This window comes from Passer domesticus, chromosome 1 (genome assembly GCF_036417665.1).
Source record: "Passer domesticus isolate bPasDom1 chromosome 1, bPasDom1.hap1, whole genome shotgun sequence".
Lineage (NCBI taxonomy): Eukaryota > Metazoa > Chordata > Aves > Passeriformes > Passeridae > Passer > Passer domesticus.
The window spans coordinates 18,322,771-18,348,120 of record NC_087474.1 but is presented as its reverse complement, the minus strand read 5'-3'; the positions used below and the strand labels follow the sequence as shown (position 1 = coordinate 18,348,120).

Genomic DNA, 25,350 nt, shown 5'->3' with positions numbered 1-25,350 from the left:
CCTTGTGTGTATGCACAGCTCCCAAAGCTTCTTACGCTCTTAAAGCAATTCTGAGGTTTAAAAAAATTGAAATAATCTCATTTGTGGTACATTTTACTTCAATGCTTAGTCCTGTGTGCCAACAATAGCTCTAGTTGTGTAAATGAACAGGTTATAACTGGGGTTTATGGAATGTGTTCTGAGCAAAGTGAAAAATCAGAAATGTGTCTGGGAATAGTAGCAATAATGTGGTTTAAGGCTTGATACTTCTAATCTTTTATTATGATAATCACTATTCCCATTTAAGCAGGTAATAAAGAAACAAGTTGTTTTGCATTCCATGCTGATTAGCTGGAAAGCAGGGATGGAAGAATCTTCAGGCACCTGCATTTTTTAAACAAACATGTTACAGTTGAAATATGAACTGACAGTTTTCCATAGTGCCCTTATAGTAACTGAGATAATAAATAATTCCTATTACTTGTCTTCTGAACGTCTGGATAAGTTTGAAAAGTCTTGTTTGTTCTTCCTTTAGAAGGAAATTGGAAACATGTTTAGTTAATTTTCAAATGTGAGTTCGTGTCTGGAAATTTTTAGTATCAGGTAGAAAAAAAGGATAATGTTTTTTGTTTGTTGGTCTGTATATCCCAATTGGCAAGACCTGTTCTCATTTTAAAAAGTGTTGACTCAAATACTGTAGTATTTATAACTAACAGTTTTATGTAACCTAAAATATTTATCAGCTGAGCAAAGTACCTTCCCTACAGAATTTATAAAACCATAAACATAATTACTATGCTATCTGACTAGAGAAGCCTCTGGATTTACGAAAGCAAATAATTAAACCCAAATAAGAAACACATAGCTTATTGTTTGATATCTACATTTTCCTCAGCTTTTACACCACACCAAGGGTTGTAGATTCCACTGAAGAGCAGGGAAAGGCAAACCACATCACTGAGCTTGGTGTCATCTGCAAACCTGCAGAGGGAGCCCTCAATCCCATTGTCTGTGCCGTTGATGAAGACATTAAGCAGTGCTGGTCCCAGTGCAGACCCCTGAGGAATCTCTTGTCATCAATCTCCATTGGGACATTGATCCTTTGACCACTACTTTATAGATGTAAATATCTCACCAGTTCCTCATCCACTACACCATCCAACCACCAAATCTGTATCTCTCCAGTTTAGAGAAGGATGTTGTGAGGAACTGTGCCAGAGCCTTACAGAATTCCAGATAGGCAGCATCCACTGAGCTTCCCTTCTCCACTGACATTAGCACTCCATCATAAAGCCTTAAGGTTGGTTCAAAATGCTGACTTTGAAATACTTCCTCATTTTAACTACTTGAAGTTTTAAGGGTTGTGAGTTTGGTTTTGGTTTTGTTTTTCTTTTCTGATTGCTTTAGGAATATTTCATAGTTCAGTTGCAAATTAAAAGATGGCAGGAAGACTGGCTGGTATATACTCAGGATTTTTTTTTATCCAAACACCGTTTAACTGACAGTAGTGTACTGTTTATTATTAAATTGGCCACAGTACCTTAGCCATTGAAATACAAACAACAAAAAAAGGCATTTTTATGGATTAAGTAGACCACCAGAGGGAGCATATATAATCCAATCAGTGTAATAGTTCCATATACAAATTACAAGGAAAATCTCATTTTAGATGCTTTTGAAGGGCTAGAGGTTTAATACATAGTGTATTCTCTTAAATGTATTTCATTCTATCAACATGTCTGTCTTCATGAATTTGCTGATCATACCCCTGCCTCAGACAAAGCAAAAGAAATGTGCCCAGATTCTGGATGTTTATATGCCACTACAGCTGGAGGGGTTTTCTATGAAAATATAGCTGAGTCGTAACACATGGGTCTTAACAATCAGATTGTTGAATTAGGTCACATTTACCCAAAGATAAATGAAAAGTAATGGCAGTAATGTTTTTCTAACCTGTATACAGTTTCTTTTCCAATTATGAAGCAATCATATCGCAGACCTGAGAATCAGAAAGTACAGCCCTCTCTAAAATGCAACATATTTTTCTTCTATTTTAAAAGATGTATTGAGACAACAATTGATCTTTCTAATCAAATCCAAATGTTTCAAGAATAAATGTGTAGATTTGTCAGCCCTGATACTTTACTGATAGGAACAATACAATAAGTAGATCTATACTTTATTGAGCAGAAAATTGCTCCACACCTAACTTCCTCAAATACTTTCCAAGGTGCTCACTCTTAATTTGACAAGCTAATTTGCCCTCATGCACTGCAAGAAACTGTTAAGAAATTAGCATTCAATAATTAAGAATTTTGTATGCATGGTAAGCCTGGGACTAAAGCAAGAAAAGACAGTGGCACAAAAGCGCTTAACGAACAAAGCATGTTCTCAAACCAGAATGAGCTCAGTGATGGTATTGTTTGATGAAGAAAGCCTCACAAGTTTATAGTAATAGATATTCTCAAGTGGGATGACAGTTCTGTTTAGAAGAGAGCGTTAACTTCAGTGACCCTGTAGATACACTTAAAAATAATGGTAAATGGTAATAGTACACTTATAAATGGTCATAACGGTACATATCAGTAAAATGTACATAACAGTACTTTGGAAAGTACTTTTAAGGAACGTAGATGGTCCTGAGCTCACAACGTGTTTTTGTTGAAAGTTAGCCTGCAGCCAGAGGAATTTCCAATTCACTGAGAATCTCACATGGATAAATAGCAGATTACTAGCCTTTCTACTTTTTTTGTAAATTGGTAGAATTTGCTAGTAGCTGGAGTCAGTTGAATTATTGTGGAATTTCTGTAATTCCCTACAGCACAAATTGTCTGGAATAATTCCTATAATTAATACTAATAAACCTAAAAATCTCTGAGCAGAAACCCAGTGAACATGCATTTGCTTTCAGGGGCTTCATACAAGTCAGTGCACGACCAGACCATTCATTCCCCAAGCTTCTTTTCTCCCCACATTCTTCTGCAGGATACTCACTGATGTTCTCAGCAGCCCCATAAAATTATCCTGATCTGAACATTAATAATTTTGATATCTAACCAAGTGAATTTGAATCCTGCTTTCATACAGGAAATAGCCAGTCTTCTTGCAGCTGCAGCATTAGTCACATTTATGCATACCTTGCTTTGCTTTCCTGAATAACTCAGAGCAGCATGAGGACAACAGTTATGTTCATAACTGATGCAGATTTTTAAGAAGTTCAAGGCTGGACTATAGAACTTTAAATTATTTCTAGAAAAGGAGCAGAAGATTGCTGATTCTCATTAGTATGAAATCCTAGTATTTCTGTTAAAATATTTTCTATTAAATTCTGGACATGAAGACAGGGAAGCATTTTAAAGATTCTTAATCTAGATGTAATATTAATATTCTATATATGTATTTCTCACAATATCATTTGCTTTTCAAAATTTGAGATTGCACTTGATTGCAGAAAGGTGACACTGACCCATGAGATTGTAGAAAGGTGACACTCACCCATGAAAGGGTTCCACAGATGCCTTGTAATGTGATTTATACATGTACTAGACATTTTAAGAAACTTGACTGAGACTTGTGGCCATCATTCTGTGTGTGATAGGCTGTCTCTCGTGGGTTCCTACACAAGATTTTATAGACTTTCTGATTCCCAAATGAATGCCTCAAATTGTCACCTACCATAATTATTGGACTTTAATTGTATAATACAAAGAATGCAAGGGACATTCAAATTCAAATTTCAAATAACACAGACTTTTCTGATAACAAATTAAAATGCATAGTAACACTGCATTAAATGAATTGCAATACAAAGTGGTTTGTATGATAATTTTCGTAATACATGACATGTGAAATGTGAAATACAGGTAGATGATGAATAGATGAATACAGAACACAAATGGGAAAAATTAGAAAAAACTATGTTTGTTACTTAGACACAAGACTGTTTAAAAAATGCTGAGAGGGACGTTACCACATAAGGCAAAAACTGTACCTGCTTTACCTGCATTCAGAGAAAGAGCTTCAAGAAGGTTTTGACATCATCAGATAGGAACCACAGCTGTATGAACCCATGTTCAAAGACAGAGGAACTCAGGGTCACAAACTTCTCTTTGGTTGTCTCACTACAATGTATTGTACCAAAAAACAGTGAGATGATTTAACATCATGTCTGCAGCATCGTTTCTACTCTACTTAGGTTATCTTCTTGACACTCAGACTGTTTCTTCCATTTCTTATTGTGGGTAAAGTCCCAAATTATATCTTTTTCACACCTCTGAAATTTGCTACATTTTCCTTAACCTAACTAACATTAATTTGCAAGTGTTATCTTTATTTGCTAAACTACCGGTATTTTTATCCAGTTCTCTCTCTGTTGACTATTATGTGTGGTTCTTTATACTATTTTGTGCTGACTACTATTCCTGTGCTACTGAAAGAGTCAAGTGAGCTGACCATCTTCCACTAATGGAAACAGTGGATGCTAAATAGCTCATGGTTGCTTCTCTAACCATATATGGCAGTATATATGTTTTGACTCTGAACATATTAGAACATCAAAGTTCTAATATGAAAGTTAAAGGGAATAAAAACCAAACATAATTTGGTTCTTAGTTTCTTGAGAGCTCTTAGGCCCCACAACAGCAGTTTCTGAGCCAAATATATAAGTAAGCTGCTTCTGATGAAACTAACTAGTTTTTCTAGTCCTAAATGAATATGTAATCAAAAAAGGATAGGATAGTACTACAACAGGATAGTTCCATTATCCATCAGTGCTCATTTTGCAATGCTTTTATGCATTGCTGTACATAGAGCAGTGATACTGCTATTTTGCACTATATCGTGTCTTCTCTTCCAGTGGCCTGAAATAAATCAACTGTACTGTTTACAATAGATGAACAAATTGGACTTTTTTTTTCTGTCCCAAAAATGATGTATTAGAAAATGCACAAATTTGCCCAACCCAAGTTTTATGACTTTAGGATGATTTTTTTAATAGAAAAGGTCTATAAAAATGGATTAGTAAAAAAATATTGATTGTGTAGTAGGTTCATTCTGTCTCATAGACCCTCTCAGTAGAATAATTTAGTGAGGAACAAGATATTAGATTTCTTTCCTTTCACGTCTGAGATGGACTTAATTTGTAGTTCCAAACTCCTTCCTTGATTACCAGAGAATGGTATGTTCCAAGAAACACTTGCTGGGTTACTTTTATCAAATATTTGAATGTTCATGAGATTCATGTATTTCAGAAGCTATATACCACCTACCCATTGTAGCCTAAATTGTTGGCCTAGATAAAATTTTCCCAACTGGTCCCCTTCAATTGAGAGCAAAGTATTTTAGGAATGTCAAAACTCAGGACACATCTGTGGAAACATGCAGCCCAGATTATCACACCTGACTCTAGGATAATTTTTAGGATGAATGTTAATCTCCCTTTTTGGAAGCATTAGATTTTTTTTCCTTTCATATAAGCATCCAACCCACTGCATTACCATGGAAAAATCTATCTTCCACCAATTTTTTATGATCACTCTATTTTTTTGGTCTCATTACAAGGGAAATAAATAAAATAAGTCAAGTGGTTTTTAATAGAATCAACCAAGATTTTTTAATGGAAAATTTTTTGCAAATATCAAATTTTCTTTTTCTTATGTTTCATTGAAATCTAATGCAGAATGGTAGCCCCAGTCACTTTTACAAGCATAGTTCGTCTTCTCATACAAAGTATCTTTTTACATAGTATTGCAAATTAAACACAGCCTGGGAGGCTTCCTGGGCATTGTAAAACAATTGTATGAGTCCCTAAAACATCTGTGATGTTTCCTGCTGTGATTTCAGTCCATGCCCAGGAGCACTGTCCAGAACAGTTCCCAGGCATGGCGCAGGAATTGGACTGTTCCAAAGGTTATTCCCAGCTGTCTATTTATGTGCAGCCTCCTCCTTTTCAAGGTTGAGGGAGTTTGCTTCTTCAGGCATAGGCCATTGTGTGCCAGCAGTCTTCAGTGCCAAACATTTCTGGGCGTGTTTATTTTACTAATGCAGACAGAATGATCACAATTGCTGTAATTGCTTTCCAGAAGTGCTAACCTCTTATGGTTGTACTCCTCAATATAAACTGAGCATCACTGAGATCATATTTGCCTCACAGCCTCCTAGATATCATTCTGTAATGAAGTACCATGAATGAAAAGTCTCTTTTTTAGTTTATTTTAAATTTTACATATTACTAAACACAAAACACTTGTCAAAAGTTTTTATTTAAACAAATCTGAAATTCATATGTCTCTTCATAAATTTTGGATTATCTGAGATTAGACCACCTCAAGCAAACTGCTCCATTTCCCAACATAGTCTTCAGATTTTTTATAGCATATATATTTCTCAATCTTTCCAGTCATGTAAACTCAGGAATTCCCTAACATGTTCTTGTAGAAGATATTCCCAGCTTAGGGAAATAAATGAAATTTTATGAGTACACTTCCTTAAATGTCATCTTTAGTCCCCACTCTATTCAGATATATTAACTCTTCCAATATCTGCATTATCCTAATGCATTAATGAAATCACTGGATATCACAACAAATATCAATATGTACCATTAATTAAGTAACTGAGGTGCTCCTGCTGTTCTGTAATTCTTTTGTAATCTCTTTTGGTGACTGTTCCTGCTCAATGTTAACTTCAGAATTGGACTCACTTTTAGAATAAAAAATGAGACACAATTAAGGTCTATTTTGGGAAACAAATGGCTTTCTGAACTTTAAGTTGCTTTGAACATAACCAGTTACAGGATGATTCATGTCCTTCCTTGTTTTGCCCTCTATCTGAAGAGTTCATTGAGTTTTAACAGAGGGTGTTTTTCTTAGCCCTAATTCACATATTTTATCAGCATATAAGCATTGGATTATGCAGAGTGAGTTTAGCACTCTTTGCTTCTCATAGCTCCTGCTTCCTTTCAGTTCTTATTCTTTTTAGAGTTGTGAATGAGCCATAGTAGGGGCAGTAAGCCAGCACTAACCAAACCATTGCTGCAGTTCTTCTAGCAGCTCAGATGCTGCTGCCCACTAGTGCTGAACCAGCCATGGTGTACACTGTATGATTACTGGGGGTTCATGTGTGATAGCAGACATGTGGACAGCCCTTTTACATACTATCTCCAGGCACCAGGTCATTTTTATGGTCCTGTCACAAGGACTCTACTAGTTGTTAATGTTACTGGTGTGAGTTTTTTTAAAGGAGTAAATCCCAATCAAAGTACCTGAATAAAAAAGAAAGCATGAGGAACATGTGAATGAGATCTGTGCCTTGGTACACACCACCTGAGACTTGATGATTTTGAATTTAATTCCCAGTTCTATCATTCATATGTCTGTGAGTACTATGGGAAACACAAAAGCTGTGAAATAGTGCATGCTCATCTGCTTTTCAGAAAATCTGGGCTTAATTCTATGTTCTGTTACAAATTCTGTGTTATCTCAGCTGATCATTCCATGTCTCCTATGTTCTGTTTCCTTATCTCTAAAGTGGAAAGTTTTCTCCAAAGGCAACTTTCTTATTTTTATTTTTTAAATGAGACTAAATCAATGGATATGCAACACTAACTGTAATTCTGAGATAGTGTAAGCTGCATATTCAAGGATAGAAAATAGTTCAGACAATCATGTTAGAAAGAAGAGCTAAATTGTGCTTTTTAGGATCACTAAACAGAATGTAAAGTACATCCAGTTGTACTTCAGAGCTGTTTCTATCAAACCCGGAGAAATTACTCATGTGCCAAACATGTAGCAATGCTAACAGATGAATTCTCTGCTAACTTTGATTGCTATTCACTCTTTATACCCACTTTGTGTAGGTACAAATGCACAAAGTCAAAGCAGTGGCAACTGTAATCTAGTATGAGGGAGTAATCTCAGTGTGGCTCCTTCCCAAAGAACACATTTGATATAAATTTCTGCTGATTCTGTTGGAAATGGCAGTACCACAATCTCATAAATTTGACTCTAGGGTCCTCCTCTTACACTATCTTTTACCTTCTAACTGTTCAAAGCAGAGCCTTTAGCAACAGCATATTTTTTATTCTTTATCTGCTTTTCAGCATGTTTCCTTTATTGTTGTAACTGACATTAAGTTTATAGAAAATATCCTCCTATTCTTCTTTAATCAGAACTCTGCCAAGTCTCACTTTAACCACAATTTGATCTTTTTCTTTCTAGTGGAATTGAAAATAAAACTTACTTCTTTTATCCCACTTTTATTCTTAGCCTCTTTCAACAGAAAGAAGTCCCTATGGGAGTCTTTATTTTCTACTGCCTATTCAAATGTTGTGTCAGAGTTACAAATATTGAGGCTTATGCATGTTCAGTCATTTTCTGTAAAATAACAGCTTGGATTTTAACATCTTTTCCTTCCGTGTTTACTTGATATTTCAGGAATATATTACACAACATGTAGCTATATTTTTCCAAGCTTTCCATCCCATAAAATTGTGGAACCATTGTCAGGCTGAGGATCAACTGCTGAACTTTGTTCCACTCTGATCATTCTTATCATCACTTGAATGTTTTAAATTTTGAGCAGACCACAATGTTAAAACAGTGGTGGAATTCAGTGTTTCATCAGCTATTAATTATGCCTTTGTAACATTCAAATTTTTCATAAACATTAAAATAGTACAGGCTGGTTTTAGTTTCAAATCCTTGTATTCAGTTAGTCCAGATATTTTTATTTTACAAGAGCAAATCCTCTTCTGACTAATCAAATTTTCCTCCTGTTCTGAAGTACAGTTTAATTAAGCAATATTTAAGTAAAGGATAAATACAGAGAATATATTTATGCTAGAATTCAGATATATTATCAGGACTATTAAGCTAAATGGTAAGTACCAATGTTATTCAAATACCTTATAAATGAATACCATAGTCACTAACAGTGACACTTCACATGAACTTCATAAACATTTTAAGCTGTGATTAAGTTCTGCATTTTAAAGTGGAAAATAAGAAAGGAAGGAAAATTCAGTCTTTCCCCAGACAGCACAGTGTGGCAAGAAAGTGAAGGGTGAAGGAAACAAACTGGAGCCTGCTCTGTTGTAAAGAGAGGCAAAACCAGACCAAGCACAAAGATAAACATTATTTTCCTCCAAAAATCACTCTAAAATTAGAGTTACTTTTCAGTTGGACAGACACGAAGTTTAATTATGTTTTTTTAATATTATATTTATATTTAATTTTTACTTCCTCTCTCACCTTGGAAAGAAATTACACTTTAAAATGTTCTAATTATTCTTTTAGTAATTCAAACATCCTAGCAACTGTCTTAATCCTTTCATAATTTGAAGGTTCTTCCTTAATGGTTGAATTCAGAAAAGAGTTCTGCCTCTTGAAATTTCTATTTAATTTTCCAGATTAACCTTTTATTTAGCTGAATTAATAAACCTTTTAACTGAGCTGAATCATTACATGGTATTTACAAAATCATTTCAGATTTCTGCAATGCCTTTTATTTCCAAAAATCTGCTCTTTACATGCTCTTACAGAGCCAAAAAACTAGGAAATTATTGGTTTAAATTACATGTGCTGTGCATTTCAATGCTTTTGATTGTCATACTCCAGCTCAACCTAATGAAAAGGTTTTTCCATCCCAACTTTGCTCCTTTTCTTCCTAATAATTTTCCATTATGTTTCTAGCTTTTACAAGTTAAAACTTGATGAATTTCCTGTATTCAGGTTATCTCATTTATTATTATTATCATCATCATTAATCCTCATTGAACTCTAAGAAAAGGAGCAAAGCATTTCATGTCCTGCACTTGAGTGGACACTTCTTGTCATTCAAGTATTCTCTGGCAAATAAAGGTAAATGGCATTTGGTAAAGAGGATGGCATCTTCAGCTCCTTTCTGGCTGCATGCAGTTCACTGAAGGGATTCTGACAGCTTTCTTGTTACTCAGACTGAGCTCCATTAGTAGCTATACGCGTAGAGACATTCATTCTCCCTTTCCCCCCTGAACCAGTACTCCAGAGTTCCACACATCCTGAAGTTCCTTGCTATTCATAAATGTCCCTATTTTCATTTCCTGGAACATCTTTATTATTGCTTTCCTAGGAACTGAGTTCGGGCATCACTTGAAAATGAAGTTGTTATAAAATAGCCGTGTTGACAGATGGCATAAACAGCGCAGCAAATCAAATCTGCTCCAATGTTTTAATGGCAACAGGGAATTATCACCATGCCACTAAATTAAGGTCTTAAAAACACAGTCAGTAAAGTGAGTGCTGCACTGAAATGACAGTTTCCAGAACTCTAACTCAATGAGGCAGCAACAATAGTAGCTTCCATGGCTGACATGCAGTGATATATGCCTCAGAGGAAGTTCACAAACAGGTTTGCCAGGAGACTATCTCGTCCCTGATAAAGCTGCTTTCTGATAATATTGTTTGGACTCACTGTGCATCAGTGGAAAATGTTAAATAAGCAGTGCCCAGTGTTTAATGTACTTTTTTAAGAAAGAATATTCTCAAGACTGCCTCACATGTTTGAAAGAGCCATTCCAAGTCCTTCAGTGTTACATGCAATTTTTGGTGGTGGATTAATTCCTGGTGAAAAAAAAATAATCCCAGAAATGTTACTCACCCCTGTAATTAATTAGTTTGTAAGAAAAGACTTAAGAACTGTAAGTGAATGCACCTGGGATATATTTTTATTCATTTAATTTTTGGAGCCTTACATTTGACACCATTTAGATATAGGATAAAATCTAGGTTTGTTTAATTCCTACTAGCTCTAAGTGCACTGGGTTGAATGAGCATAGATATGCAACAGCAGTAACCGCCTCAAGTGGAGGAATTTATAGAGTGGTTTGATTTCATGTCTAAATATTTGGCTTGGTTTTCTGATGTACTGAATATCCTCAAAACCATTTGAGCCAGAGCAGTATGAATAAAATGTAATGGATTTATGAGTTTTCAGTATATCTGAAAAATCAGTGCAGTCCTGCTTAGAGATGGACACAGAAGTTGCTAATGAAGCTCTTCAAATTTTTAAGAAATGTAGGGGAGACTGAAAAAAAAAAAAAGTTCTATTCATACCTGGAATACCATGTTATCATTTCTTTCTGCTTAGTAGTTTTTCTGGTTCTTTCATTCACAGAACACCACAGAGATTGAGAAGCAGCACTGAGCTCACAACATAGCACTGATTCACTCACAGTTCAGCAAGAAAACACTTTTTGAGTGGTCTTTATTCATAGAATGATTTGTGTTGAAGGGACCTTTAAAGATTACCCCGAGCAGCCCCACTGACATGGGCAGGAACATCTTGCAGTAGATGCTCAAAGCCCCATCTAACCAGACCTTGAACACTTCTAGCTATGGGACATTCATGATTTCTCTTGACAATCTATTCTAGTGACTCACCATCATCACTGTGAAAACCTTCTTCCTTATATCAAATATTAGTCTATTCTTTTTGAATTTAAAACCATTTACCCATGTTCTGTCACTACAGGCTTTGATAAAAGGTTTCTCTCCATATTTCTTACAAGCTCCCTCTAAGCCTATACAGGGTTTTCCTGGAGCCTTCTCTCTCCAGGCTGAACAACTCCAGTTCCCTCAGCCTGTCTTCATAAGAGAGGTGCTCCAGCCCTGTGATCAACTTTGTGGCTCTCTAGACTGCTCCAGCATGTCAATGTTCCTCCTATGTTAGAGGCCTCATGCATTGGGAAGAAGATACCTTTATTTCTCTGAAATACATTTCTGGTTTGAACATTTCTCTCTTAATGGCAATGTGTTTTTGGAGAAGCCAGTTGCTATAGAGTGTGTGAAAATTGGTACCTGTTAGTGTTGGGGTATTTCTTTTAGTAGTATTGGAAATGATGCAATGCAGGTATAAGAAGAGAATAAACATTTTTCTCAAAACCTTTTCTCAAAGACATTGTAGATTCTGCTCAGAATAATTATATGGAGATTTTTCTTACCCCAAGTGTGTTGTTAACATTGTTTACATCTTCTTGTAACATCCTCTTCTACTATAAAAATAATTATGGTGTTCCATTTTTCCAAATGAACTGTTCCCTTGCTTGAAGTAGGTAGTACTTGACATGACTTGTTATCTTTCAATGCTTTGTAAACAAAAAAAGGACCCTGAAATGCAGCTAACCACAACAGTGGCCTTATTTACTTGCCTAGTCTTATTAAAAGACAGCAAAAAGTTGGTTTTTATACATTCAGGTAAGTCATGACCATGGGTACCAAATGACATCACCCTGTCTCATAACAAAATACTGCAGAAAATGATGCAGAAACCAAAACCAAACCCTCCAAAATAAAATCATCCTAGTTGGCAAGAATCTTCTTCAAAGCTGAACTCGGTGGTTTAGTTATTTGTTTGCCATTTTAATAAGGCTTTCTGCTTGTGATGCTACCTGTTGTCTAGGAAACACAAACTTATTCTACAGTCACTGATGCTCTTGAGAGATGGAGATTTCCAGGGGAATGGTTACATTAAAGTGTTACAAGTTTCTTAAAAATTTCTTTGTTACATACAGCAAAAGGCAAGGGATATTGCAAACAGGTTATTAAACTCACCTAATTTGATAAGAAATATGCGTGCAATTTAAGTTTTCTGCATCTAGAGAGGAGGGAGAAGCAGCTGTGGAGTGTTTTCTATTTCTCACAGAGAGTGTTCAGAGGAGCTGTGAACATTGATCAAATGGCATTATGTGTGTCTTGATGTCTCTGAGCACATTGCCTGATAAACTCAGTGACTGGTTCACTGCATCCTTTGTGGGATTAAATTTTTGGCTAAGTCTATTAATTAATAGCTAATAATAGACTAATTAAATAATTAAACTAATTTACATTGATATAGCTGACATCAAACTTAAAAAATATATGGGTCATTGACATCTTAAGAATAATATCCAGTGGAAGGTAGATATTCCTATCTAAAAATGATAAACTAATTTTAAAAACTGAAATGAAGCCTCATTCATTGAAACACCTTTTACTAAAGTGGATTAAAGGAGTGTCTCAGATTGTAAGCCAAAGCATCTCGAATAAAAGCGATACTACATAAAACATATGGATTTTAAATCACATCATTTACTTATTCTTTCTGTCACTCTTCTGTTCCTCTCCCTTCCTTTATTCTTTTTTTTCCCTCCTATTTCCATCTGGAAAACTTCTATCTATTTCATCATTTAAAGATGCTCCAGTGGATTTGATCGTCACCGGCAAGACTGGGTAGACAGTGGCTGCCCTGAAGAGGTATGTGAGTAGTTTACATCTTCAGCCCATCAGAGGCAATTTATGTAGGTATGATGTTTTTGTTTAAATTATTCAGATCATAAAGCATTGTTTCAAGGCCGAAGAAACACTATATTTATCATTCATGGGAAATCCCATAAGGCATAATAAAGAAGAGCAAGCTGAGCAGTTTCACTCCCTATTTGAGGGAATAAAATGGACAAAAATTTAAATTTTGTCTTTGGGAAAATACTTTAATTAAACAAAACCCCCCAAAAAAACTAGAAAGCCTCCTCCAAAACAGTGTCCCTGTGCTGATTTTCTTTTAGATCTCTGACTTTTGCAAGAAAAGGGGAAGAAACAGTGATGTTCCTTATTTCAGAAAACCCTTTGCAAGAGTTGCCTCAAGTGAAAAACAGACACTGCAATTTGGTTATGAAATCTGGCCAAATCATTTAGTAAAGAAGAAATTACACAGATGAATTCAAAGAGATAAAATAAAAATAGTAATTGAAATAAAAATTTAAAAGCCCTCATGCAACCATCCTACATGGCATTTTGATTTCTTCTCATGGAGATGCCATGAGAGGATAAAAAAAAAAATCAGACTGTGATAATGATGGGCTGTCAAACACAGACCATAAGCCCCCTCTGAATGTTATCTGGGGTACTTCTAGACCAGAGAAGTTAATTTTCAATAAAAATTTATAAATATAATGATGATTATTGATGATGATGATGACTTTCTAGTTTAAAAGCCACTTTACAAGCGTTTTTGGTTTGAGGTTTGGGGATTTTTTCATTTTCATTTTTTAATGTTTTTCCATGTTGGGATTGTGCTAATAGGAACAAATTAATTTATGACAATTTTAATCTTCATAAAAAAAGAAGGTGGCTATAAAAAAGCAATTATTTTTCCATTTTTGCTGAACAGGCTAAATATCCTCATGAGTTTCAGCAGCATAGGCCTTCTGAAATGTCAGGTGAAACCCAGGGCAAAACATAGCCCCAGGTGTCTAGTGAGAAAATCACATTCTGTTTTATTTTCAGTAGAAGCAAAGAGAAGTAATGATATAAATCCATATTAATGGAAGAAATTTTTTTTGTAACTATAATTGCAAAATAACTGCAACCTACATACTGCCTTATTACATGGCCTTGAAGCTTCAGCTTTGCAGTTTGTCTCCAGCTGATTTGAAAGCAAAATTTTTGAGATGTTTATTATCTGTGGAGAGCAACCTTTTCAAGAACATAGGATTAAAGTTACTGGAAGCATGTGTTATTATAGTGCACAACCCTTGTATTGCTTTAATCCAAATTATAATTAGCTAGGATTCAATTGTGCTTTCAAATTAAGATATCAAAAAACTTCTCTCTGCAGGACATTAACATTCCCTTCTGCTTCTCCTTTATTGTTTCAGTCCAGCATGTGCTCCAAGGTTTAGTGCATGATCTGAGAGGAAATTATCAATATACTAAGTGTATCTGAGAAATTAATAGTTTAATTTGCACAGTTTTGGGCTACTTGGTGGCAGTTGACTGTCCAGCTTTTAGGCTCTGTGGAGTAGAAGCAACAGCTTGTTTGGCATCCTCCAGAATTATGCCTGAGCTGACTGCTAGAGTCCCAGGAAGGATCAATAATTAGCACACAATGGTTAGTTTTAGATGCTTCACTCAAGAGGATAAATAACAAGGATTCTCATTGTAAGGTTTCTTTATTTTTAATATAGATTTTGAGCTAAATTTTGACTAAATAACATCAGTGAAATTAACAGTATTTTTTAAGAAAAATACAAAGAAATGTAAAGAATAATTATCCTGCAGGTACCGATACATTTCTGTAATGTAATAAATAGTTTTGAGTAAAAAAATGATGATAAAATATCTATGAATATTAAAAAACAATGCCCACTGGGTTTTGACAGCCAGATCTCAATAAAATGAAATAAAGGTTTGCATGACTCCACTTCTCATTAAAATGAATGGAGGACAGCAGGAGTTAGATGCAGTTCCCATATTTGCTAAAAGATAATTGGATGTATTGTCCTGCAAAACTCTGTGGACCGTAAAAGAAACTATTAATTGTATCTTCAGACTTTTAAAAATATCCAGAACTTGGGAGGAAAAAAAAAAAAAAAAGAGCAAGAGGACTCTATATTTGTATCAAAATATTTGCCTGTGCAAATAAATAATTATTATTTGATAGTGACTTTTTTATAGTGTGCTAATATATTATAATAATTTTGTTATTGTTGATGTTTATATTTTATAATAATTGTGTTCATATTTATATATATATATATGTTTTATATATACAAATAATAGATTACATTTTTATATTATGTAGAATTAATAGTCCTATAGTGAATGGAAGGATTTATCATAATAAATAAATATTCTATAGGCTGAATACATGCACACATTTTATTCATCTATGTGTATGTTCTTGTGATAATTCCATGTAAAGCCTAATTAAATGCTTCAGTTAACTACACATTGTTTACTATGAAGAGCTACTATTTAATTCCCACATATATTTTTTAACATGTTTTATGTCACTTGGATTGATGGTAGTGAACTTTCATAAGAAAAGAGTGAAAATCTGAATTATAAACTTAAATGTTAAACTCTGATTGAGGGAAATAACAATTTTGACAATCTGGGGTGGCTTTGTAATTAACAAATAAGAGTTGTAAATTTTGCAGATAAATCTAAAAATATATGTTGCTGAATGCTGCATAGAGACTTGAAAGGGGGATAAGAAAAAAAAAATTAAAAGAGAAAGCTCTTGAAATTTCTTTATCCAGTGTCTATTTTCACTCTTTTTATCACAGCAACTTGTCCATGATTAAATTCTTCATTCTTGACACTTTCCACTGAGAATTAATTTTCTCTTCCTTGTTTCTGTTGCTTCCCAACAGTCAAAGGATAAGATTTGTGAGAAGACTATAGACACAACTGAAACACCTCTGTACTCCACCACCACCCTTCTGCCAACCACCACGAGGTTCAGAGTTTTAACAACCACCAGAGGATCCACCACTTCCCACCTTCCAACCAGCCTGCCCACAGAAGGTGATATGTACACACTGCATTTTTGCACTTGAAAAAAAAGCAATTTGCAACTCAGAAATAAATTTCTTTCTTTTAAGTATGTGTTGATGACAACCTTTTCCCTCTGGGGCAGCAGAAGGAGTTGGGAATTGCATTCAAATCTCTTGCTTTTAAATTGCTTGCTCTTGCACCATTAAGGTGAAAAGGGGATGAAAGCTCAAGGAGGGCATGCTGATGGAGAAGGACAAATTAGGAAGACTTCATGAAAACTTGAGGAGTCACTTACAGTGACTTTTTCATGTTCCTTTACATTCAGGCAGTAATCCAAAACCTGATGAAATAGTAGTAGTAAAGGTCCCTGCTAAATCTAGAAGAAATTCCCATACAAACTTAATGAATTTGTAATTCTTTTATGGATTCTATTTAGCCAAGTGAAAATTATAGATAATCCAAAATAAAAACCTCTTTGAAATATGCATTATTACTTTTTTTTTCAGCCAGTTGAAACTGTTCTTTGCACATAGCACTCACTGTTGTGAAATAGTTTCTCTAGGCTTCTGAATTTAATTAACTGAGTAAGCAGTAATGGGTCAGTTCTCATCCTTGTACCAGTGGCTGCTTAAATCTTAACTTTTTGAGCTTGGGATATCCTGCTTTGCTGCTTTTGGAGGAAAGTCATCTGGGCAAGAAAGCTAATTCTGATTAATCAAGGAACATCCATGAAATATATGTGTGTGTTTGTTGAAATTGTATGTTAACACAACAAAAAGTACCAGGTACAGATTTTCCAAGTAGCCTGTGACAGGAAAATCTGAGCTGAAGGTATTTCAAGGTGGGAATCTACTGATAAGAAAGGCTGGTTTTGTTTAAAGCAATAAAAGTTTAGAAACTGTCAGTGCAGCATTTGGACTGCATTAAAAGGAATATTCTCTGGCATTCTGTTCATTAAAATTCACAAGAAAAAAGAGGAATATGGAAGTAAATAGGGTTTAGTATCAATAGACCTTTCCAAGATTCTTCAAAAAGAAATTAAGCCATTGTCTTACTTTATTGACATGTTGGTTCATACAGTCTGTAATATGATAGAATGTTCAAGCTATATATGAACATGTAATATATATGAATTATTTATAAACATTATGAGACAGACTCTCATACTTTTATTTGTTAGTGATTTGAATCCTCCTGAATGCTTTAACACTCTCACAATTTTTTTTTTTTGTGGTTAGAAAGTGTAGTGCTCAGTGTAAGAAAAACCACAACCACAATGAGAACTATCTAGTTCTCATTGCGTTGAGTACCAAATCATTTACTTGTTGTCGAACATTTTTATCATTATAAATGTATTGGTAAAGTGATTCATTACCTAGAAAAATGTGTTTTCCTTCAACTAATTTTGAATTTCCTTTATAGATGACACCAAGATAGCACTGCACCTAAAAGATAATGGAGGTAAGAGATTTTTTTTTTTGTCTGTAAATAGTTATCAGTATTTTGTCAAATTGTACTCCACTGAAATTATTAATAAAAATCTGATTGTAGAAATAGTTTTTACCAGACTCTCAAGGGACTCCAGTATCCCACGTCTATGTGGGATATAAGTAGGACAAATAAGCTTAAGAGCTGCTTAGGAAACTAAATATTTACAATTCTCGTTAGCATTCTATAATTAAATGGACATATTAAGTAAATTTTAATTGTAATGATACAGTTATTGACTAATAATGCAGTATTAATATAATTATTGACTATAATAATGCGGTTTTATTTAACTGTATTAAGAGAGTATATATATGGTGCTAGTTCTAAATAATGATATTGTGCTATAAAGTCATTCATAGTAGTGAATCATTATATGACATTTTCTTAATAAGAATACCCATTTTATATCTATGTCTGTACTTGCAGAGATCCTGCACATTCCCCATGCATATTCCCTGTGCAAGTTAATAAGATCACCTTGCCATAAAGGCCTCTGTTAAATGAGGCTCTACAGGGAACTACTTTTGTCATCTTCTTTGTGAGTTCAAGGACTGAGACCTGAGGTTTTTCCTTCTCCCTTTGAAGTAGATGAGAATTTCCCTACTAGAATAGGACTGAGTTGTCAGACATCGCCTGTGCCTGTGTTCATTGCCAAGGTAGGGCTAGCTGAGGTGAAAAGGAAGATTTGGGTTCATTTCTGAAGGCTTCAGAATGGTCTATCAAAGCAGAGGAAGACTTGCTGAGCAAATTTAAATAAATCACATTTCCATTAACATTTAGGGGATTATTGGCTCTGATTGCCTTTCCAAGCAGGGAACATGGTTTCTCTCATGCATCAAGGGAACAAGTAGCCAAGTGTGGCAGCAGGCACAGGCAGGGCACAGGGCAAGGCAGCAGCTCAGGGAAGCAGCAGGGGTCAAACCAGGTCTAATGACCATCAGCTGAGACTGCAGCAATGAGGCAGACCCAGGGACAAGGACAGGAAGGGACAAGGACGGGAAGCCAGGCTGGCAAAGAAGGGGCAGCAATGTAGCAAGGTGGCACAGCTGCCAACAGAGAGCTCAGGAAAGGAGCAGAGGAAGCATCCCCCATCAGTGGTCCTAGAGAAGGGGAGATGATGAACCAGGTCTGCACAGGAATTCTGCAACAGCAAAAGGATAAACAGCTCCAAGACCTATCCAAGGAGGCTCAGTCTATGGACAGGACTGGAGACAAGCTATCTTTAGTGCTGGTCCAGGATACAAGATCAGAGATGGGATTGAACAAAGGCTCACCTGCAGCATAGCTTAGGTTTGGACCTGAGCTTATATGGGGACCCCAACATCACGGGCAGAGGTCCCACATAGAGCAGTCCAGAACAGCTGAGATATAGCAGTTTCTCAGGACCCTCACAGAGAATTATTCAAGTTTTGAAAAAAACACAGAGTGCAGATGCCTCTTAGCTTGTTGGTCTCTTTTCCTGCCATTTGTTTTTTTACTCATATTCAGCCATTATTTTCTCCTTCCCTCAAACTAGAGATCTGTTCACTCCATAGGGACTGTTGTCATCCTCTTCCTTGCCTCTGTCATTTTGCTGTCACCAAGCACAGCATGGCTGGTCACATGCTGTACTGGGCATTGAATGGTCCATTTTTTGGCAGTGGTGTTTTTTGACATTGCTTTGAGGCATAAGTGATCCCTTAGAATAAAGTGATCTGTAAACTCAATGTGGTATTTTTAAGCATTTAGTCTATAGAAATGTCCCTGAAACTTTCTCTCTCTCTCTTGAAAACAACTAGCTTCTTATTTTATTGTGAAAAGTTATTCAGTGCTCTTAGAGGTCAATAGTCAGCACTTCATTTTCCTGTTCCACATCTGCTCTGAACTGGAGGTGTGTTCCTGGCTGCAAAGTGCCCACACTCTGCCCTGTGAGCCTGTGGCAGGAGGCTGACCCAGAAACAGCTGACCCAGAAACAGCTGACCCAGGCAGCTCTCCATCATGAGCATCTCATACACAGCTCAAAACTGTATGCTGTTATATAAAAAATTATCCCAAAAGTGGGGTTTAGAAAAGACATCCACATTTCTTTCATTTTGGGAATTGCTGCAGGATTGTTTTTTCACTTTTTTATTTTGTGCCCAAGATTTGTAAAGGAAAACTATATAAAAGTGTTGAATCCTACATCAAATTATAGATGGCTGTGGCCTACTTGGTAGGTGAGGTGTTTGATGCATTGGTTATATATAGAAAGTTCATTTCCACAGAGAAAGCTGCTGCATTTTAGGAGGACAAACCAACACCTGATGCAATTATTCATTTTCCTTAAGCTTTCCTTTTATTCTTGAAATTTAAAAAAAAATAAAATTACTTCAAACAACACAAAAGCAAAGCAACACTCCAGGATTTCTCATTCACACAGTAAACGTATCTTTTAATCTGAGAGTTCTTTTTGATGACTCTTCAATTATGCATTGAATTTTCTAGTGTCCCCTAGATTAGACTCAGATAAAACCTCTGTAGCCGCAGGCACATTCTTTGATTCTCTGTGGTTTGTCAGCCTTTCATAAAGAGTAGATTATTCCAGGTCATGAATACAGGGTCTTTACTTTCTCACACTAAATCTTTTAAAACTCTAATAAAGGGAACCCTTTATAATGGAAAACCAAAGCTATATTGGATCAATGATTGCCTATAGTTTGATGTGTCCTTGGGTGATAGCAGTCAATATCTGGTTAGGTAGAACAAAAGGATTCCATAGAAATTCTACATCTCACCTCTGTCTAGAACTTTTGAAATCAAATATAGAAATTTATAAATTGTTATAAACTTAATTTATTTTTTTTTTGTTCTGGTCATACTGCTTTGACCTTTTAGTTATATAAGAAAATCTTTTGCAACTGTACTGTAATCCAGCCACAGTTTTGTGGCATATCTTAATGTACATTTCAAATTTGCTTGGGTTTGTTTCTTCTGCCTGCCCTCTTTCTTTACGGACATGACAAATGCCTGTTATGTGCATGCCTAGATCCTTTTAAAATACAGGTGGCATGCCATCACAATTTTTGTTATATCTTGGTTCTCCTTAAGATGACAAGCATTTTATAAGTTCTAAGAGATGTCCAGCACTAAAAATGTACAATATTTTTTGTTATTAATTTCAGATTCAGTTGTTTTTTTCATTTTCTTAAAATTTAATACAACTCTCTAAACAGTTAAAAACCTAATTTTTCATAAAACCTGTGAGAAATTTGCCATGGCTGTCCTGTAATGCAATATTTTATTGTTGAGAACTCTCTGGTGGATGATTTAGATGATTGGCTAGCACATCTAGACATTTTATTTGACATTTTTAGACATTTTGTTGTGATTATTAGATTGCTATGAGTCCCTCTAAACCCTTCAGCTTTAAAACTCAAAAGAAAAGTCTATGACTTTTGGACAGCAGGTATCAGGCAAATTTCTGTTTCAAAAAAAAAAGGAAGCTGTGCAAAAAAAAAAAAGTCAGTATCATGTTTTTTCACTCTTGTCTGGACATTTTCAAAGATGGTCCAGATACAACTGACAGGAATGTACTAACAGGATTAACGGATTAACACTTTTGCTACAGAGAGCTTAATTTGATTTTGAGAGATTAGGAAACTCACTTAGAAATGACCAAAATGTAGACAAAGTTTTGGGAAAGAGTTCTTTTATATACTTTTATATACAGTGATAAACTTACTCAAGACTATTTTTTCCAATAGTGTCCTGTGTCTGGAAACGAGCTTCCTTAAGTCACTTGTCTTTCTAACTTCAATTATAGAGAAAATGTAGTCCTTCTTTTCTTGTGTACCCTGAACTCCATCTGCAAGGCATAAAACACCATCTAATACCTGATAACTTTTTTGTTTCTAATATGTTAATTTTCTAAATTATTCTGAAAATTAGACACATTTCACAAAAAAATAAGACAGTCTTTCAGGCAAAACAAATATTTTTGTCATAGAGGAAGTTATTACGACCACACAGTTCAAAACCAAGTGACTCAGCTGAATAAATCACTATGAATTAGCCAAGTCTTCCCCAATTTTAAAGTAAAACACAATAAATTAAAAAATTATAAACATAACCTTTGTGGGCGCTTAAAACTGTTTTAAAGTGGACTTTGTATACGATAAGATTGACAAGATATGGCTTTTTTTTACTGCAAGAATTTAGCCTAGCTACATGAAATGACCTTCCAGAGACTTCATCTCATCTGGTATTAGCCAGGAATCCACAATCTGTTCTTTTAGGCCTTTCTCCTAGCCAGTAGCAAGCAGTAGGCAGGAAAAATTAAATGTTGTGCTAAAAGAAGTCCCCAGGCTGGAATATGTTACTATATGGGGTGCCTAACTCTACCAGATACAGCATAAAATCTAAGTTACATACTAAGAGTGGGCATCTTGTAGGTACCCAAAGTTTCCTTAAATTAATTAATTCTCTTCAGGTTGTCCTAGCTCATGTGTTGTGTTTCCATTCCTGTTCAGAAAGCTGCAGGCCAAGAGTCAGACCTTTTCTTCTAGTCTTTTCTCATGGAAAAAAAAAAGAGGATTTAAGGTTTATATCATTATTGTAAAAATCCTGTTGAGATTAGATAATGGATTATGTAATTATATGTTTACTTCTGTGTGTTCTGCTTACTCAAAAATGGTGGTGTTCCCCTAAAGTTGCAGAGCTCACCCAATTAGTGGAGCAAGGATTTCCTTCAGGAAAACTGGTAAAGTTTTCTTAATCTGTGCTGTGCCATGTGCTGTATTTGTATAAATAAAATCTTGCCAAAGAGCAGTTTTGAAATGGTTTCTATCCATAGTCTTTCAAATAGAATAAAAAAGAGAAAAGTGTCAGACCAGGGTGAAGTGGAATAGGTGGTGATAGATAGAAATGTACTCATAGGATAAAAATATAAAGATAGGTAGAGTCAAGAAAAATTAATCACCTTCATTACCAGATAAACCAGAAAGAGCCCTGTGTACAGAGGTGATCTGATCTTTTTTCTTTCTTTCTTTCAGGTAGGGAAGAAATTCCAAAAGTAACAAATAAAATATAACTCAGTTAAGTCAGGGATTGTTCCCGTATTTGATTTCACACTTCAGATTATAGGTTAAGAAATCATCTCCCCATTTTACTCTCTATTTCTCTTTGAAATTTTCCAAGCTGTTTCTCCTCTCTCATTTCTCAGCAGCCTCTTCTCAGGTCAAGTTAGAGAACAGTCTTGATAAAAATTAGAAATCTCTTTTGTTGTCTTTGGTATGATCAAACATGAACTTTAGACCCAACTAATTTTGCTAAATGCTGGTCCCTGCTTTCTGCAAATTCAGCTATAACACTCAGAATAGGAAAGCACTCTGTGCTTTTAGGAAAAAGTGTGGGAACTACCATGGTATGTAACTGTATGAAAAATTAAATGATGGGCCGAGCGTAATTCAAGTTCTTTCTTCCCAGGAAAACTTGGGATTTAAGGAAAGCCTTTACAGCCTCGCTGGGGTTCAGTATGGAATTACATCCATGTTTGATAGCAGATATCTTATTGAAATTGAGCCAAAGCCAAGAACACAAGCTTGGAAAAGCAACAGCCTCTTATATAAATATTCCCAACTTCCTCATGCATCAGACACAGGAAGAAATATATCTTACATATTATATGCAGTATCCAGTAGGCTACATGCATGTTTTTTAAAGCAAGTACAGATGAAAAGTGCTGAACTCATCCATTCTGGTTGAAAAAATAGAATATTACATCAATAAACTTTATTCTTATTGGTGGCATAAAGAAACTGTTATTTTCCACTTGCTTCATGGTACTTTGAATTGTACTTAAATGTTTCTTATAATTAGAGAGTTGTGCCATTTCCAGAACTTTTGCATCTCAACTACATCCCAGTTTTGTTGTCAAATAACCCCTAGAAAAAAAATACACTTTCTTCTTGAGCAAAAAAGGGATTTTTTTCATCATATCAAGTGTTACATATCACAGTGAAGAAGCAGGATTTTGAAAAACCAAAGGAGCTGTATGCACCCTTCAACATATATTGAAATCTAGCATACTTGTTTTGTTTCTCTTTGATTTTCTAAGACAGATATAAAATGATGTATGGTATTCTACTATTACAGTCATCATGACTTTGCTGTAAGGCACACAGCTGACTTTGTTAGTTACACATTTACATTTTGCTGACTTTGTACCAGATCAAAGGGTTAATGGAAAAACTCCATGTAGCTCTAAGTGCAGATCTTAAAGAGGACTACATGGAAAAAACTGGATAAACTTTTAAGAAAATGCTGCTTTCTTTAGTGTTTTATCATCTGTTCCTGTTGCTGTCACAGTGCTGTGGCAATGTGACAGCTAGGCCACACAAGGATCCTGTGATCTTCTGTCTCTAACTTCCTTTTCTACACGGAGTTAAGCCAGTTTTGCGGTTAGTAGCCTTCTCCAATCTTCTCTGCTCGCTCATCTTTGACATCGGTGTGCATGAGTCGCTGTAAAGAATGGCAAAAATGAAGGTCAGGTGAAGGAAAGCTCTTATAATTGTGTATTTTGCATTGAAGTTGAAATATCTGAAGTTGTTCTGTGTCCCAAAGGTGTGATGGGCACTGTGGTGAGTAACTCTACAAACATCAGATGCAGCATTAGAGAGGAACAGGCTGCTTTCCCTTATTGTCTTGTGTCTGCTTTCAGTAGGGTTAAGAGGAGTCCATGGAGTGACAGAATTGAAATTCTTATAGATAGCTAACATTTTTTTCATCTGAATTTGGGTCAGCTGCTTTTACAGTCAAATGGTGTGGTCCTTCATGGTACAATATTGAGCTACATGATGACAACTGTTTGATGCTACTAAGTATTGTAATGGCTTACATGATCTCAACCAGCTCAAACTAAAATTAATACTAAAATTAATACAGATAATACTTATTACTGTTGTAGCATTAGGTGATATTTTACAGCAGAAGAATGAAAGCCCTTAGCTATATTTAGAGTACTGTCACCTTATAAAGAGAGGGATTTGACTGTAATGCACTCTCATCAATTTACTACACTGAGCAGTTTATCAGTCTTGGAGAGACTTACTGAGTTGCCCTGGGTCCTACAGAAAATTGATAGCAAAGCCAGATACTGAATTCTGGTTTTGTGTGTTATAGTTCATAATATTCTCATTCAGAGACCACCTTTCATTTCTTACATGCAATTGAAAATCAATTTTTAAAGCATTAGGTGAGCCATAACTTAATAAATCATCATGAAACCAAGTAAAGCAATGGCTTAACCTCAAAATGTTAACAAATGCTAAGGGATTGAACCCACAAATCAAGAAAATCACACTCCATTACTGTGAATAAGTTGAGAACTCCAGAGCATGTTGTTCCTAAAAGAGGTAAAAAATTTTTATGGGGATTCTCGAGTCTCTGAAGAATCCTTCCAACTGCACATTCCCTTATTCCCTCCCAGAGGCCATTAATCATCTTTTCAGGAATCTTTGTTATGTCCAGGGAAAAAACCTGTGTGTGAAGAACCATATACCTGCCCCATAAAGCAAGGAGTCTCCTGGTGGATTCACGCTGCAGATGTAAATGGAGGCCCAGAAGAGGGGA

General features: G+C 35.4%; 1 protein-coding gene across 1 annotated transcript in view; it reads left to right on the top strand.

The window, feature by feature from the left end:
• The window catches only part of PLXDC2 (plexin domain containing 2), a 250,857-nt gene that overhangs the window by 203,641 nt on the left and 21,866 nt on the right, over positions 1-25,350 (top strand). Inside the window, exons 10-12 of the mRNA XM_064408456.1 lie at positions 13,187-13,247; positions 16,148-16,301; positions 17,694-17,732. Coding sequence (XP_064264526.1) covers positions 13,187-13,247; positions 16,148-16,301; positions 17,694-17,732 — 254 coding nt within the window. The remainder of the gene's footprint in view (positions 1-13,186; positions 13,248-16,147; positions 16,302-17,693; positions 17,733-25,350) is intronic.